This window comes from Chenopodium album, chromosome 23, assembly GCF_948465745.1.
Source record: "Chenopodium album chromosome 23, dcCheAlbu1.1, whole genome shotgun sequence".
Lineage (NCBI taxonomy): Eukaryota > Viridiplantae > Streptophyta > Magnoliopsida > Caryophyllales > Amaranthaceae > Chenopodium > Chenopodium album.
Window position 1 is genome coordinate 25,319,039 of NC_137856.1, and position 16,944 is coordinate 25,335,982.

Genomic DNA, 16,944 nt, shown 5'->3' on the forward strand with positions numbered 1-16,944 from the left:
ATCATTAGTAAAAGTTTCATACTATATATATATATATATATATATATATATATATATGTGCTAGTTTAATTGGAACATTTATTTTGAAATTGAAGGAGTATTCAACTTACTTTCATCATTATTATTTAAAGTGCATTAATTTGACTGATCCAGCACATGCTTATAGAAAAAAAAATACTATGCAAGTAGCCTGGATTTGTTAGAGAATTAAGTTTTAAGAAAGTATACTACCTCCGGTTTGAATTACTCACAACTTTTGTCATTTTGGGTTAGTTCACATTACTCGCAACTTTTCAATTTCTTTCCTTTTTAGTAACTTTTTAGTGGTATTACCATTTTACCCTTACTTTTTTTTTTTTAAAACACCCTAATTAAAAAAACTGATTTTATCTAATTAATTAGCTTAAACCCTGACATTAATAAAGTTAACTATTTTCACCAAAATCAACCCCTTTTCCATCTGATCAACCACATAAATCAATTCCAGCCACCTTCATCCTCCTTCATCTTCCTCCTCATCACCATTATTCATCAAATTTCTACATCTTCTTCCTCATCCCCATTATTTTTCTCTCTCCTCCTTCAACCATTCCTATTAATTTCCAGATCGATCTGTGGGTTCGTGGGTTTGGTGGTAGATGGGAGGTTAGTGTGGCTAGTCAATGGGTTTGGTGTGGTTCCAGATCGTTGGTGGGTTTGGTGTGGTTCGTCGGTGCTGGGTTTGGTGGTTTCTAGGTTTGTCAGGTTTGGTGGTTGGTGGGTTCGGGTTTCGTTGGTGCTACGTTTGCTGGGTTCGGTGGTAGGTGGTGGTGGTGGTGGTGGCCGGTGGGTGGTTTCTGTACAGCTAGGTGGTGCAGGTGGTGGTGGGTAAACTAATATAACTTTAGTTGAATTTACAAGTATTAAGTAAAGGATGTGAGCAGCGGCGGATCTTGGTTAGGGCAGGTAAGGACCGGCCCCCCTTAAGCAAATTTGAGTTGTTGATTATAAGTAATATAATGTCTAATATTTATAAATAAAATGTGTGTGGCATAGTGGTTAAGTGTTGTTATTTTTGAGCAAAAGGTTAAGGGATCAAATCTTGACGCCCTTAACTTTTTGGCCCAAGATCCGCCACTGTACTGTATGTGAGAGAAGATCAGAGAAACAATTATATTTTTCAAAAAAAGGAATAGAGACCATCCAACCATATGAGGAAAGCGAGAGATCTAAAAGTATATAAGAGAATATATGCAAAAAAACCAAGTGATGTACATAAGAACATACGATTTTGAAAAGTGATGCACTTAATAAATAAATAATTTTTTTTTTAAAAAAAAAAGGTACATTAATTGTATATAAAAGTATCTTTTAGTATTTTTTTTTATACAACTCTTAAGATTATTGGCCTATGCAGGATTAGGTCCATTAAAAAATTAATAAAAATATCTTTTAGTTTTTTTTTTTTTCCTCTCTCCTCTCTAAAAAAAAAAAAAAAAAACTATTGGTCGAGAGAAAATTTAGGTCCATTATAAAATTATTGTGCATTCATGCACAACTTATGTACCAATTTATGCTTTTCAAGTGACATTGTTTAAGTGTTAATTATGAACTACATACACTAGTTTTTTGGCTTGTTCAATGCTCATGTTGTATACCCTTAAACAAAATAGACAACCGAGTAGATTCGTAGGACATTTAAAGAAAAGAAGAAATTAGACAAACCCTCCAATGAATATGGGAAAGTCTACAAGCCTAACTTAGGTTGCCTCAAAATTTGGGGGGTGTTTAAAATAAATAAAGCTCCCTCAACTTTTGAAAAGAGTATGATTGGTCCAAAGATTTAAGATAGTAACTAGCTATTGGCCCGGGCGATGCCCCGGGTCATTATAAAATTTATTACTGTAATCAAAATATATATTTTTTGGCTTGTTTGTCACTAAGAGTTTAAGTGGTTTATAATTATTTTTTTTAAAAAAAGGTTATAATTTAAGTAATTTTTTGTTTGTATGAGCTGATTTGACTATAAAAACAATTTTTTTGCATTAATAAATATAGGCCAGGGTAAATGATAAATCAATTAATTTGTTGTTAAAAAAATTGATAAATCAAATCTATAAATTTGATGTCAATATATACACTACGTACTTAGTAATGCACAAAAAAAATATTACTCAATAATCACAATTGTAATATTTCTTTTTTTTTAAAAAAAATAATCACAATTGTAATATATGTATATATAAATCAACTCGTTTATTCTATAATTACAAATTTATTAAATAATGCACAAAAAATGGAATAATTTTTAATTTCTTTCAATTTTTATTATTGTGCAATTATTTAGGAGTTACATTCAAAGGGAAATTTAAATAGGGTGTTATGCACATGAAGAGTTTTTCAATTAAACTAAACATTAATACTATTAATGCATGGAGTTTTACAATCATTTATGGGCTCATATGATGTGGCGCCAAATGGCAAAATTGGTGACACATGGCAAAATAGCATGTTTTGCCATGAGTTTTAATATATATATATATATATATATATATATATATATATATATATATATATATATATATATATATATATATATATATATATATATATATATATATATATATATATATATATATATATATTGATTGATTGATATTGATATTGATGGGCTCATATGATGTGGCGCCAAATGGCAAAATCGGTGACACATGGCAAAATAACATGTTTTGCCATGAGTTTTAATATATATATTGATTTATTGCTTATTAATTTAATAGTTCTGTTAAAGTTGTATCCCAAATTTGGTCAATTTATAAAGTATGGATGTTAAAAAAAAATTTTAGCGTATTTTTCTCATGAAATTATATGTGCCGCCATTTTAACATGATGCAACCTCATCTTCTACTTCTACCATGTCTTAAACATTGTATCTCCTTTTACAACTCTAGATTCAAAGTAAATAAATAAAAAAAATAAACTAATGTTGAATCTAGTTTTGGAAATGAATTTTGTTTTAACGTTTTTATCAAAAAAAATATGAGAACTTAGGGTATGTTCATATTTACCGAACTGAGCTAAACTGAACTGAATTGATTGGAGCTGAACTGAACTGAAATTAAATAAATGTGAACAGGCCCTTAGATGTTGAGTCGAAGGTGAATGTTTGTTTTTGGTTTTTATTACCTACCCTTAGCTTACAAGAGGAACCTAGAACCCATGAGAACATTTGACTCTAGCTTTTGATTAGAGGTCATTACCAATGAATTTGAGGGCATGAGTAACTTCGCTTGGATTTTCTAAAACCTTCCTAGAGTTTGTAAGGCTTTACGCGGCAAGTGGATTTCCACAAAGAAAACGCAAGCCTAGCTATATGGCATAATTAAAAATATGAAGCTAGACTTGTGGTTGACGAGCATCATAAAAATAAGGCGTAGAGTTATTTAATACTTACGGTTTGTTTGGATGGCAAAGTGGAAGAGGGGGGGAAGAAGAAGGAAGTTGAGGAAGAAGCTAAGGTAAAATTACTCCAATTCTTTTCAACATTGGTTTATTAAAAATAGAGGGAAAATGAATCCTTCCATTCCCTCCTACCAAATGGTTTCCACATGAGAGAGGATGGATCCCTTATTTTCCCTTCGCTTCCTTTTCCTCCAATTTTCTCAACATAACCAAAGTGTGTTATTATTCTCCTATGATCAAGCAAGATTGTCGCCAATCAATAGAGGTTCAATTTGATAGAATATGATAAATATTCTCGATATTATTTTGTATAGAAGGATATAGTTTGTTAATATTCTGTAATTATCTTGTGAGATCTCCTAACGTATTTAGGGCTCACTATTGTAACCCTATATATATTTGATCAATGGAATCACTCCAATCTGAGGAGTTTACACAAAATCTAACACAATTAATTGAACTTGCGTCCACTTATGATCATGATGTGCATCAAGTAGGTTTAAAAAAATGCCTTATTTATTTCAGCTCGTCTTGTATGTGGCTAGCCACACCGTATGACCACTTATATAAGAATAAAGTAATCAATATAACACTGACCAAGTAACCCCTGTAATACTAACTGAGTAACTCCTATAATCCTAATCAAGTAACTCTATAATAGTGGCGAAGTAACCCTTTAACATAGGCCAAGTAACCCCTATTACACTAATTAACGAAGTAACCCCTCCCACACGATGTGGCCTGGCAGCCACATATATGTAAGACTTTTTGTTATTTATGGTGATTTGAATGAGAAGATTTACATGAAGCAACCATATGAGGGTTTGTAGTTAGTTGTACACGGACAAAAAGACAAGCTCGGCATATCTAACCTCATTAGAACATGGTATGGTCTAAAACAAGAGCCTAACACCATTATGTTATTTCTAATGTATGGCTAATTTTAAGCAAATGACTTTGATGGTCATGACTATTTAAAATCTGCTGATCGATATTGGTTGTGTTATGATATGTCAATGTTCGGATGATATGTGATTTTGGCACTTACAAAAACATATTCAATTTTAAAAAAAGGTTTTTCTAGGTTCTCTTTAATTTTGATACGAAGGACTTATGAGAGGAAGGTGTGGTTATTGGATACAACCGCGAGAATGACATATGGGTTCTTTTTAAATCAATCTCATTACATCGAAGAAGTTTAAATCAACTTAAATGTACGTACTCCTAGCGTAGTGTAAGGATGAGTTAAGACTATTGATAAGTTTATAACACATTAAGTTGATTTAAGATTGTACAATAATAACACTTATAATTTTTTGATAATTGTAAATTTACCCTCAAATTTCTATAACGTATATATATAAGAGCCAATCCCTACTTTTAATTTTCTGGCTTCGCCCTTAATTCAAATAATGTATGTATTGTGTTTTATACATACTCCCTCCGTCCCCTTTTGATAGTCCCTTATGGGCAAATATTAGTCCCAAAATGTTCACCCCATTTGCTTTTTCCAACAACCATTATTATTAATTTTTTACCAAAATTTCCTCCAATTTGCAATAATACTTGTGCAAATTTAAATTTTCCATGTAAATTTTGTTTTCTCATGTACTTTTATTACTTTCTCTCTCTACTTTTTTGCATATCCAATGTCAATTTACTTTTTCAATGTAATTTTACTATTCTTATTTATGTTTATTAATTCCCGTGAAAAATGCCCATAAGGGACTATCAAAAGGAGACGGAGGTAGTATGCTTTATGGTGATTCATACTTATATTAGAATTTTAGATTTCCTAGAATTTGTTTATAAGTGTCGTTTGGCTATGTATCATTAATGAAATCCTTTTTTCTTCTAAAAAAACTGGGCAACTTATTATGACAACGAAAAAAGCTGGCTTGACTTGAATAATAGCTGGCCTGTTATGCAAAATGGATTGTTACATATGAAAGAAGACCCACGCAAAGGCCCACAAATCCCTCAATAACCTAATAAGTATGCTCAATAAATGGCAGGGACCTCCACACCCATTTACCAGTGTCCAGTGCTCCAAAGGACATTCTTATTTTTGCTATACATCATTTTCACAATCCTTCCCCACTTGTGTTTTAATTACCCCACCCTTGGATTTGGGTTGTACTAAACTTATTATGCTTGAATGTTAGTAACTTAGTAGTAGGTTACTCAATCTATTTCACAAATCACAATAACCAAACATATATTTTTTTCATTTAATTTGAAACTTAAACACATGCGATTATGTTGTTAGCTAGTGTTGAATGATATCATAAATTCATAATAACTAAATTTTAAAGTCGAACTGTTCATATTTTGGATATCTCTAGTTTCTCTACCATTCTCTTTACTGATGTATCAGGAGTTTCCCTCATAAAGAGAGTCTCTTAATGTCTCTTTTTATTGCCTATATAAAATATATTTTTTTAAAAAAAAGCTAACGGATGAATTTGTACTTGAAAAGTTGATATTGCCAAGCAAATGAAATTGAATCAAATATTAGGCCCATCAAAAATAGGATTGTTGTAATGACTTTCCGCCCATAATGAAGTAAGTCAAGTAACACGACCCAGTTGTGTTGTTGTTCAAAGTCTTGTAGCTACAATTTACATCTTCTTGTGTATTTTAATGCCAAAAAGTTTAAATAAGTATGTACTCCCTCCGTTTTTAAATACTTGCTCCATTTCTCCATGAGCAGAGTTTTAGGAGAAATTGGAGAAAGTAATAAAATATGGTGGTAGTGGGGCAGTTGGAAGAATAAAAAATTGTATAAAGTATAAGTAGTGGAGAGAATGGAAGGAGAGAGAATACATGTTGGGCCCACTAGGTGAGAGAAAATAATTAAATATTGTAAAAGTTTCCATATAAAGAAATGAAGCAAGTATTTAAAAACGGTCGAAAAAAGAAAGTAGAGCAAGTATTTAAAAACAGATGGACTACGAGATAAAAATTGGAGGCCACGTTTATTTGGGAGACTTATGTTGTATATGTCCTCTTGGACCGCCCAAAAGACGGGATTAATACAATTTGCCTCATCACAACGTTCATCATTATTTTTGTCCACACCTAAATATTTTCTTTTCCTTATCAATAATTATTAGCAACTAACATTTTTTTTTTGGTGAAGATTAGCAACTAACATTAACTATAAGTGATAATGAATGATCATCAACATTAAAGCCCTATTTGGTTTGATGTAAAAGGTTTTCATGAAAATAATTTTTTCATTTTTATACCCATTTTCCTTTGTTTGGTTTGTTAAGGGGTGGAAAACAATTTTTTCAAGGGTGGAAAATTCTATACTTAATGATGAAAAACATTTTTCTTCCAAATACAAGGGAAGTCACATTTTCCTCTCTCCTCCTTACCTCCTTTTTTTACTTCCCTCTCATTCATCCTTACTTCCACTCCTATTTTTTTAAAAAAAAATTTTGAACTTTTCTTGTATGCAACCAAACAAAGGAAAATTAATTTGCAATTGTGTTTTCCTTAAAAATATGTTTTCCATGAAAACTAAATTTACATTGAACCAAACGGGGCGTAAATGAATTCACCTTTCAAAAGAGTTAACTTTAACCAATTTGGGGATTAATATTTAGGTTTTTTCACTTTTTGGCACCTTTTATTTACCGTTTTGATACTCAAACTCTAAATTAGGCCAACAACAATTAATTCCTCTTTAAAGTTAGGTTCCTTTTATGTTTAAAATGTTAGCAGCTTGTTTCAATAAAAATGGACCATTTTCCTTCCTACACGTTCGGCAATTTATCAAGTTTTCTCCTCTTTCACTATATCTAAATCTTCAATTCGCAATTCTAATTACCTAGATATCCAAATACCTTCCCACATTAGAAATCCCATAGGAATTACCTTCCCATAGGAATTGACAAATCATGGGATAACTTCCCACATTAGAAATCCCATGAATTGTTAAAGTTGTTGTATTCATGGAGGAATTTGCAAATCTTGGGAATTTTAAGTTACGAAGGGGGTACTTGGTAATTTAATTCTCATGTTTTATGGGAATTGGAAATTTTCATGAATTTGAAATTCCCCCATTTTTATGTTTTATGGTCAACCAAACAAAACCTCAATATCTAAATTTCTATGATTTTCTATTTCCCCCATTTCTTTTGTGCAACCAAACGACACCTAAAATTTGCTCATTCCATGTTCTTCAATCCCTCATCATCTCACACCCTTTCATCAATTTATTTCCTTCCAATACTTGGCCAATTTTGTAGCTTAGATGTTCAAAAGTTTTGTAGTCCACCATCGTTGTTGAAGAAATAATAGGCGTTAGTCTTCATCAAACAATACAAAATTACATAGTTTACTCACTTAATTACTCCACTTTGCATTCATATATTAGTAATTCTTTATTATCATTATACATAGTCATTTAAAGACCACGCAATAGATAAGAAACAAAAGAAAATAATGAATTCAACATCTTTGGCGAAATTTATTACATACAGTAGCTAATGTAGCTATGCATAGTGATAAATTATGAGTACTACTACATTACATGGGACACCAATAAGTTTATCTTACCAAGTATTTTTTTGACAACTTATCTTACCAAGTATTACCCTAGACCTTACCACAAAATGAAAAGTACAAGAAAGTAGAATAATTACCCTTACAAAGATTATACATAAACATAAATGCCACACACCACAAACAATAATGATAAACTTGATTATCATAAAACCTCGACCCGCCTGACCTGGCCCGCCCGGCCACCCGACCCTCACTCTTATTAGACATCTATCTGTACATGACTATATGGCATCCCTAAACCACAAATTTAGTGAGTACAAATTAAATGTTGGATGATAGTAGATTGATTTGAATGTGAAGGCACCGACTTTTGAATGACAATCCTATTTTGTGGCTGCCAATACTGCTGGCCCTTCAACCTGAAAACATCATCCAAATATATATCCAATTATGTGTCTTATTAACTCAATTGTACAAAACTTAAATTGTGGTTATAACTACTTAGATGTGGCTTTTGGACATACACAATCAATTATTTACATTATTATGATTTGTGAAACCTAAGTGCAAATTAAGGGATCCAATGTTTATCAATGTATATATAATAATGAAAGATCCCTACAAAACAGTGATTTTCCTAATAACATTGTTTTGTTTCGAGTTAATTAACCTAGTATATATCTTTAGGATCATTTATGTCGCGTAAACTTACTTATAATTGGATTTGAAATAACGTTAACAAGTCAATTAATGAGTTTATCAACGCTCAAACTAAGGTTATTTACTGATTAAGTACTTTAAATTAGGTGCGTCCAAAAAAATCCGTGATAAACAAAATATGAACTCAATCCTATTCTTAATTTGGTTACCTTTTTAATTAGAACTAGCCTTTTGGCCCGTACAATGTACGGGTTGTTACTTGGGTTAATCATATTCATAGTAGGTATGCTTTTATACAAAGTAATTGTTTCATTTCTAAAACTTAAAAGAAAAAATAGTGAGAACATGAAGGAATTTAGTTAGATATATATACATGAAAGAATGTGGGATATGAAATGACATATTAATTTAAATTATATTTAAAGTCTAGGATATGAAATGACATATTAATTTAAATTATATTTAAAGTCTAGGATATGAAAAGACAATTTTTATAAAAATTCATATGTTTATGTAATGTATACTAATTAATTGAACATTATTTTATTATGGTGAAAATGAAACACTTTATTTTCTTACTTGAATTTGCAAGTTGCATTAAGATTTAAATATACATATTAAGAGAGGTGTCATGTGGCATATAGGGTGATGAGTGACTTGTGAATTGTGATGCCATGTGTCATATGAAAAATTTGTGGTTTGTGTTTTTAAATACTAAGTATAGATATAGATATAGATATAGATGTTTGCTTTGTGTAAGTCAACTAGACTTTGATCCTAACAGTACACACTTTAATTAGTACAGTATATAACTCACTACTATAAGTTCACATATATCTTGTTCAAATTAATTAGTTTAATGATCATTTAATTACCTTGAATGTAGCACCCCACATCTCTTCATCAGTAGCAGGAACAGCAGTAACCTTGTGCTTAGGATTCTCATAGCTTCTCAATTCTCCTATGGCAGTGGAGAAGAAACACCCTGCAAATTAAAACAAGTGTGACAATATTATGTATAAAGTAATACGTACATTTGTATATATATTATGATAAGAATATGTTTAGTAAAATTAGTTGAGGTAATAGTTGTTAGCTGCATGTGTAAGTAGTAGATGTTAGTCGTGAACCTAGATTTCTTCATTTTCACTCGATATATTATTATACTTTATTTGTGTTTTTAGTAGTCTTTATATGAACAAATTATATTATTGGTCCATTTTTAACCTATATTATCCAATATTTTGTACCACAAGAGTGTTATCTCAGGGTTCCATAGTCTATTTAATAGTTAAGGTGGGTTCGATATCTATCGCAATCTGAACAAGTCATACTCAAGCACCTACCTTGAGGGAAAGAAGCAAGTGACTTGCCACAAGAACCTTTAAGCAAGTCTGCATCATTAGCAAAGGCGACGTACCCATCACAAGTGATTCCCCAGTACAGAGGAACTTTACCGGATTGGTCCTGCAACAAAAGATCAATGTCACAAGTCTATTACAATTCTTAATAATCGGATTGCTATATACATATATTTGGATGTACGTAGTATACACACCGATGCCACAAACAAGGTGGAGGTAGACTTGTCGAAAACAATGAAAGAGAAGTCTCCATCGAGGTGGCCTATAACATGGTTTGTAGGGTGTGGAGCTCGATCACGAAGTGCCTTGTACGCTTCAATGATCAAAACTGATTCATTGGCTGTCTTTGATAATCCATAATGTTGGTTTAGACTGCCTAGATTGTGAAGTGCTCCTTCAAATAAGCAGAATATCTCATCTTTCGCGGCAAATGACCTGAAATTTTATGCATTTAAGATTTAGTATAAGCAATGTTGAAATTTGATGAGGTTCAGTAGTTTCTAATCTATTATATATTGCCCCCTTTATATTACAATGGTTACACTAACATATTCACGATTGACCCTTTACATTAATTAAAATGGTTACACTTAGTCTTTTCATGATTAACAATGTAAATCTATGACCAGTACGATCTCTAAATGTGTATTATATTTTTAGAAATTATAAGATATCTGATACATCAAATATATATAGAGAATCTAACACTTTTTATCACGACTATTTTTCCATTAGCATGAATCATAAGTATTAGTCAAAGTTGAGTTCGTAAATAGTGTCGAATTTCAAAGTGTAACCATCTTTGTGAATTATAACAAGGGCAAATATTCTGTGAAAGCAGGATTATATATTGTAGAAACAGTTGGATGTACTTAGAATTCATATACTACATATTCTGTATTAAGGAACCAAGAATCAAAGTATATACTCTTTTGTCTAGTAATAATAATAATAATATAAATAATAAATATACAGAAATTTTGTGGTCCATGCATTCAATATTGTAAGAATTCTATATTATAAATTTGAAAGCTGTGGGTAATGATATATACAAGTATATATGAATTCTTAAGGTGCAAATAAGCTTTCAAAATCTTTCATATCTGGTATCAATTAATTGAAAACAAAATACATGACAAGCTGACAAGTATATGGATGTTATGAATAATGTATTCTATTAATTTTAACTTTTAGCTTCTTATATTCAACTCTTAGAACGAAGTATCAGTTTTCTTCTTATAAAACATATTTGAAAATGTTTTCGTTCTTAAATATTGAATTGTAAATTTTGCAAAAAGTATACAATGAAAATTGTATTGCTTGGATTCAAAGGAAATAAATTTGCAAGAACAATGTTAACAAAATTAAAAATTTAACTCTAGTAGACTTCATAAATTCACACAAAAAAAAAAAAAAAAAAGTAATTCTATTATAAGTATTTCACTAAACTTCTTCATTCATCCAACAAAATGAGAGACAAGAAGAATTTACAAGTAAATGGGTAAGTAGTAGAGGTAAGCATCCTATCAAGTATCAACATCTTACCTAACTTTAAAAAAGTGTTCTCAATTTTAATAATGATGTTTAAAATCTCCATCTACGTTACATTTCAAAGTTAGCTAAGCAATTCAAAGATAAACAGGTTACTCCAATAAGGCTTGTAAGTACGATCCAATCAATTTGACGCATATTTAACTGATTAAATTTTGATTCATAGTTCGTCCAAGTGTATTCAAAAAAGTTTATTCTAATTGGGTCATGTTTGGGTTTATGGTAAATAATGTGTCATGTTAATTGATTAATTAATTATTGAATATAAGTCACACAAGGTTTCTAGTTTGGTCAATCTGCGTCAATTTTTAATTTATAGGATTATATGATTGTGTCCTAAAAATTGCTAGACTTATGTATAGCTAAAGTTTTCAAACTTCCATGGTCCTTAATAAAATTAATAAATTAATTAATAAATAATTGGTAGTATTAATAAATTCTAGATAAATTAAATAAATTTTTCTGATATTTCTTATGCATTTTAGCCATGAGGTTAAAAGTTTGATTATCCTAGGTTTATCTTTATGATTTCATCTCATATTATCATCTAAGAGATAATAAGGTATTCCGTCTATGACTACAACACGAATTTTAGAACGCGGAAAACTTATACTGTTATACATTGTCTATTTTGTATTCAGATCAGTATTCTATATTACTAAAGATGGGCCCCAAAATACAAACTAATCAAATGCTGCCAACAATGGTTGTATGTGGGCCATGGTTGTACGTGGGTGGCCCACATACAACCATTGTATGTGTAGCCTTTGCCATACTCGTAGTATATATATAACTCCATCTCTTTGTTTGCGCTCCATTGAAGTAAAATTTTCAATATGCTACAGATTCAAAGGCACCTAGTTTTAAGTAATTGTTTACTAATCCATATTTTTCATTTAAACTTTAAATTTTTTAGTCAAAATTTAAAACTTTGATAATTATAATTAATTTATAAGAACTATTATACTCGTAGCTACAATATGGATATTTTTAATTTTTCCAAAAAAAAAAAAGAAAAAAAAAATTTATTTTAATGTTCATTTTTTATCAACAGAAGCTGAAAAATAATAATCACGCAAACAACAATGTTGTCAGCGTCAAAAAAAAATGTTGTCAGCGTCAAATCGTAAGAATAATTTACTCAATTACTCCGTATGACAGTAGTCACTTCAGTGTCAGTGATAAATACGGAGTAATATGATATGACGATGAATACGGTGTTATCACCACGTCAACCTTTTCTATCAAAAATCAATCCATATTTATGTTTATGAAATCAATCAATCCATTTTTGAGTTACACGTCATTCTGAGTTATCACACATATATAAAGTTATCCTTTTAAAAATTGTACTCGGTCAATTTTTTTTTTTTTAAGTGCTTTGTTTGGGATTTTGGCAATATTCATTAAACATACTTTAACCAATATTTATAAATTAAAATAAGAAAATTTATAGTCTCGCGGATATTTAATGGAATGTCTCAATGAGTAAATTATTAATATTCAATTGTTATAATTTATAGTTAATGATACTCCCCTCTTATTTTAATAAGTGTCACACTTTGATCGGCATATAGTTTTAAACATTTCAATTAACTTAAATAAAATAAGAGGTTAGTCGATAGTTGGTGTTATTAAAAAATTATAAAGGAAATTATGGGGTTAATAATTTATTGTAAAATAATGAATATGCGAGGAAATAAATAATATAAAAATAAGTAGTGGGTTTGGGTGGAGACCATAAAAGAAAAAGATATAATATTAAAATAAAAGTTTTTGCCAAAAAAAAAAGAAAGTGTAAATGTGTAGTACTTATTAAAACAAGACCAAAATTTAATATTAACTGGAGTACAAAACAAACATTGTAAGAAGAACGTACAGTAATTATTTGAGGTTTATTTTTTTGAAGGAATAAAGTTAAGTACTACAAGTATACGGAGTATTTTATTACGGCAATACTTGGAGAAATGAGTTATTACGCAACTTTCATAAGGAAAATTGCTAAAAAAAAAAAAAAAAAAAATACTTTACTCTAATATTTGTCAAAAAAAATTCCAACCTTTGGATTTATATATAGTCAAACCAACTTAATATTTAGGCCATAAATCTATTACCAAAATCCAACTTAACTCCTTATCGAGCTGGGTTGGACATAAGGGTGATAGCCCGAATAAATTAATCAAGTTTTGTATGTTACCCAAGTGGATGGGGCCAACGTTTATCAACTCTATATTAGCAATTTAGCATTGAAAATTGTAAATTAAATAGAAAATATTACTCATAATAATAATAATAATAATAATAATAATAATAATAATCCCCAAGAAATTGATTGACTTTGTAAGTTTTTTTGATTGACATTGTAAGTTTTTTTTGCAATTTTTATAATAATAATAATAATAATTATAATAATAATTTGCAATTTTTATAATAATAATAATAATAAATTAAATGGCCTTTTATTTAGCTTTCCCTTTAATTTTGTGATCTACACCCACTCATAAGTCACAACTTTCCTGTCCAACTTTTTTGTACGTGCTTGATCACAATGTCAATTAATTTAGCTGATTAAGTCATTGGTGATATGATTGATATCAAAGACTTGAGATCGATCGATTATAGTCTACTCTATAAATCTACTTTAGCTTTAATTAAATCATAAGAAAAAGAGATACTCCGTATATCGTAAGCTTAATGCAAGTATAACAAAGAGAAAACATAAGTTCATTTACCATAAGTTGTTTATCTAGTGACAAACTTGTAATAAAATAGCGTATTTTCGCAATTTACATATGTAAAATTGTCTAACACCATTCGTGATTTTACTTGTGTAATTGTGTTAGCTGTTTTTTTGGTGTTTAGAGAGCCACAATGGCGGAGGTGAGAATCGATCCCAAAATCTCCTGGAATCGGAAAGGAAGCTCTAACCACTTGAGCTATCCCTCACTCTCAATTGTGTTAGCTGTTTTACCTATTTTATCCCAAAATATTACGATTTTGTCCCTAAAAAAAATGGGGCAGCCTTGCTCCATAATAAGTAGAGTCAAGAATATTATTGAATAAGAACCTATAATTGATTTTTTTTTTTTTTTTTTTTTTTTTGAAAGAACTAAAATTGAAAATTTAAAAGCAAACATATATACCTAGGCCGGAGAAGAGATTCTCTTTCATGAGAGAAGGCTAAGTGAGCAAAATCCCCAATCTGAGCCGAGATAGCGGCGGTGTTACCGGCAAGGAAGCGGCTAACGAGCTCGGTCGCCTTCGTCTTCGGCGAAGGCGTCCGACTTCCAGCAGCCACAAGCTCCTCAGGGGGTGACACTACTGAGCTGCTGAACACTCCCAACATATTTAGCTCTCTTTCCTTCTCTGATCTATTTCTTTGTACTTTTCTGTAAGTTTGGAAGTTCAGAGAAAGAACATATAATTAGCAAATGATCATAGCATTGCTTTTTAAAGGATGCTATAAGGGTATTTTTGTCATTTGATAAGGTGCGTGACCAATAAGAAGGTTCACTTATCTATAACAAAGACTAATAGGAAGCGTCTTAAATAAAATTTCCTTAATTTTATTACAATATTAATACTAGTACTCTCTCTGTTTTTAAATATTTGCTCCACTTTTTATTTGCGGCCGTTTATAAATACTTGCTTTATTTCCTTATTTGGAAAGTTTTTACAATATTTAATTAATTTTTCTCACCCAGTGGACCCAATATACATTCTCTTTCCTCTAATTCTCTCCAAAAGTTTTGTTTTCTATGACTTTTTTATTCTTTCACCAACTCTACTATCTCCATGACTCCATATTTTATTACTTTCTCCAAATTCTCCTAAAACTCCGCGCATGAAAAAATGGAGCAAGTATTTTAAAACGGAGGGAGTACTTTTTTTTTGTTTAAGACGTGAAAAAATAAATAGTTTGATAACCACAATGCATACTCATACGGTCATACCTCATTTGTTTCATATTAGTTGATATGTTTTAACTTCAAATACTACTCCCTTCGTCCCCTTTTGATAGTCCCTTATGGCAAATTTTAGTCTCAAAATGTTCATCCCATTTGTTTTTTCCAACAACCATTACTATTCCCTCCGTCCCCTTTTGATAGTCCTTTATGGACATTTTTCACGGGAATTAATAAACACAAATAAGAATAATAGAAGTATATTGAAAAAGTAAATTGACATTGGGCATGCAAAAGTAGAGAGAAAAAGTAATAAAAGTACATGAAAAAACAAAAGTTACATGGAAAAGTTAAATTTGCACAAATATGGTTGCAAATTGGAGGGAAATTTGGTAAAAAAAAAATACATATTAATGGTTGTTGGAAAAGTAAACGGGGTGAACATTTTGGGACTTAAATTTGCCCATAAGGGACTATCATTCGGGGACGGAGGGAGTATTAATTTTTTTATTACAATTCCCTCTAATTTGCAACAATACTTGTGCAAATTTAAATTTTCCATGTAAATTTTGTTTTTCCATGTACTATTATTACTTTCTCACTCTACTTTTTTGTATACCCAATGTCAATTTACTTCTTCAATAAACTTTTACTATTCTTATTTGTGTTTTTAATTCCCGTGAAAAATGCTCATAATAGACTATCAAAAGGGGACGGAGGGAGTATTCACCTAGTTATATTACTCAAGAGTATATAATCAAGATAAAAATATTGGTAATTTGAGGTATTGCTACATTTTCCTAATTCGCATTAACATGAAGTATCTTAACAACTGTGTCTACTAATATTCCCTCAAGAAAAATGTGTCTACCAATAACAAACAAATTAAAGGAAGTATTTTTATTCCGTTTGAAATTAGTTGACACGTTTTATTTTACATGTATTAACGTTAGTTTGTCAATGATTTATCCAACCTTATATATCTATAATATAAGTAATAATTTTAAAAATGTACATTTGATATTTTGAAATAATATGTTGAGAATAACATAACAAAATCATGCGACTATGTTGTAATTGGTGATTAAAGTTAGCCCAGCACATCCCACCCCGACTCGAAACTTGATGGGTTTGGCCATAATATGTGGGCCTAAAAATCCGGCTAGGGCTAATGTGACTTGAATTTAATTACTTATTTTTTTGGGGATTTGGGTAACCTAATTTTTTTTAAGTTAAAAATTTAGCTCAGATTAAAAATGGTCCGAAAAACCATCCATTTTTGGTTCGAAATAGTAGGGTTGAGAACATGTTTCTTAGCGCAAACCTGGACCTGGCTCGAAGCCTTGACCCAAAATGAGACAATTTTTTTCAGCTTAGGTTTGACCCATAATCAAGTCCATGTTTTATTTTAATCTTTAAATCACAAAAAGTTGTCAAATTTGAAATTGTAAATAGTGGCAAAAGTAAAAATATGTCAACTAATTTGAATGTAATTAAATTATTTT

At 30.4% G+C, this 16,944-nt stretch overlaps 1 protein-coding gene across 1 annotated transcript; it reads right to left on the reverse strand.

Moving 5' to 3' along the window:
* Positions 1-7,877: 7,877 nt before the first annotated feature.
* Positions 7,878-14,962, reverse strand: LOC145606682 (stem-specific protein TSJT1-like). Its single transcript, XM_081662500.1, has 5 exons — positions 14,678-14,962; positions 10,178-10,418; positions 9,966-10,086; positions 9,495-9,604; positions 7,878-8,378 (listed from the first exon to the last, which is right to left on the reverse strand). The coding sequence occupies exons 1-5, from the start codon at positions 14,878-14,880 to the stop codon at positions 8,343-8,345; spliced, it is 711 nt and encodes a 236-aa protein (XP_081518626.1). The 5' UTR covers positions 14,881-14,962; the 3' UTR covers positions 7,878-8,342.
* Between the last annotated feature and the right edge of the window lie 1,982 nt (positions 14,963-16,944).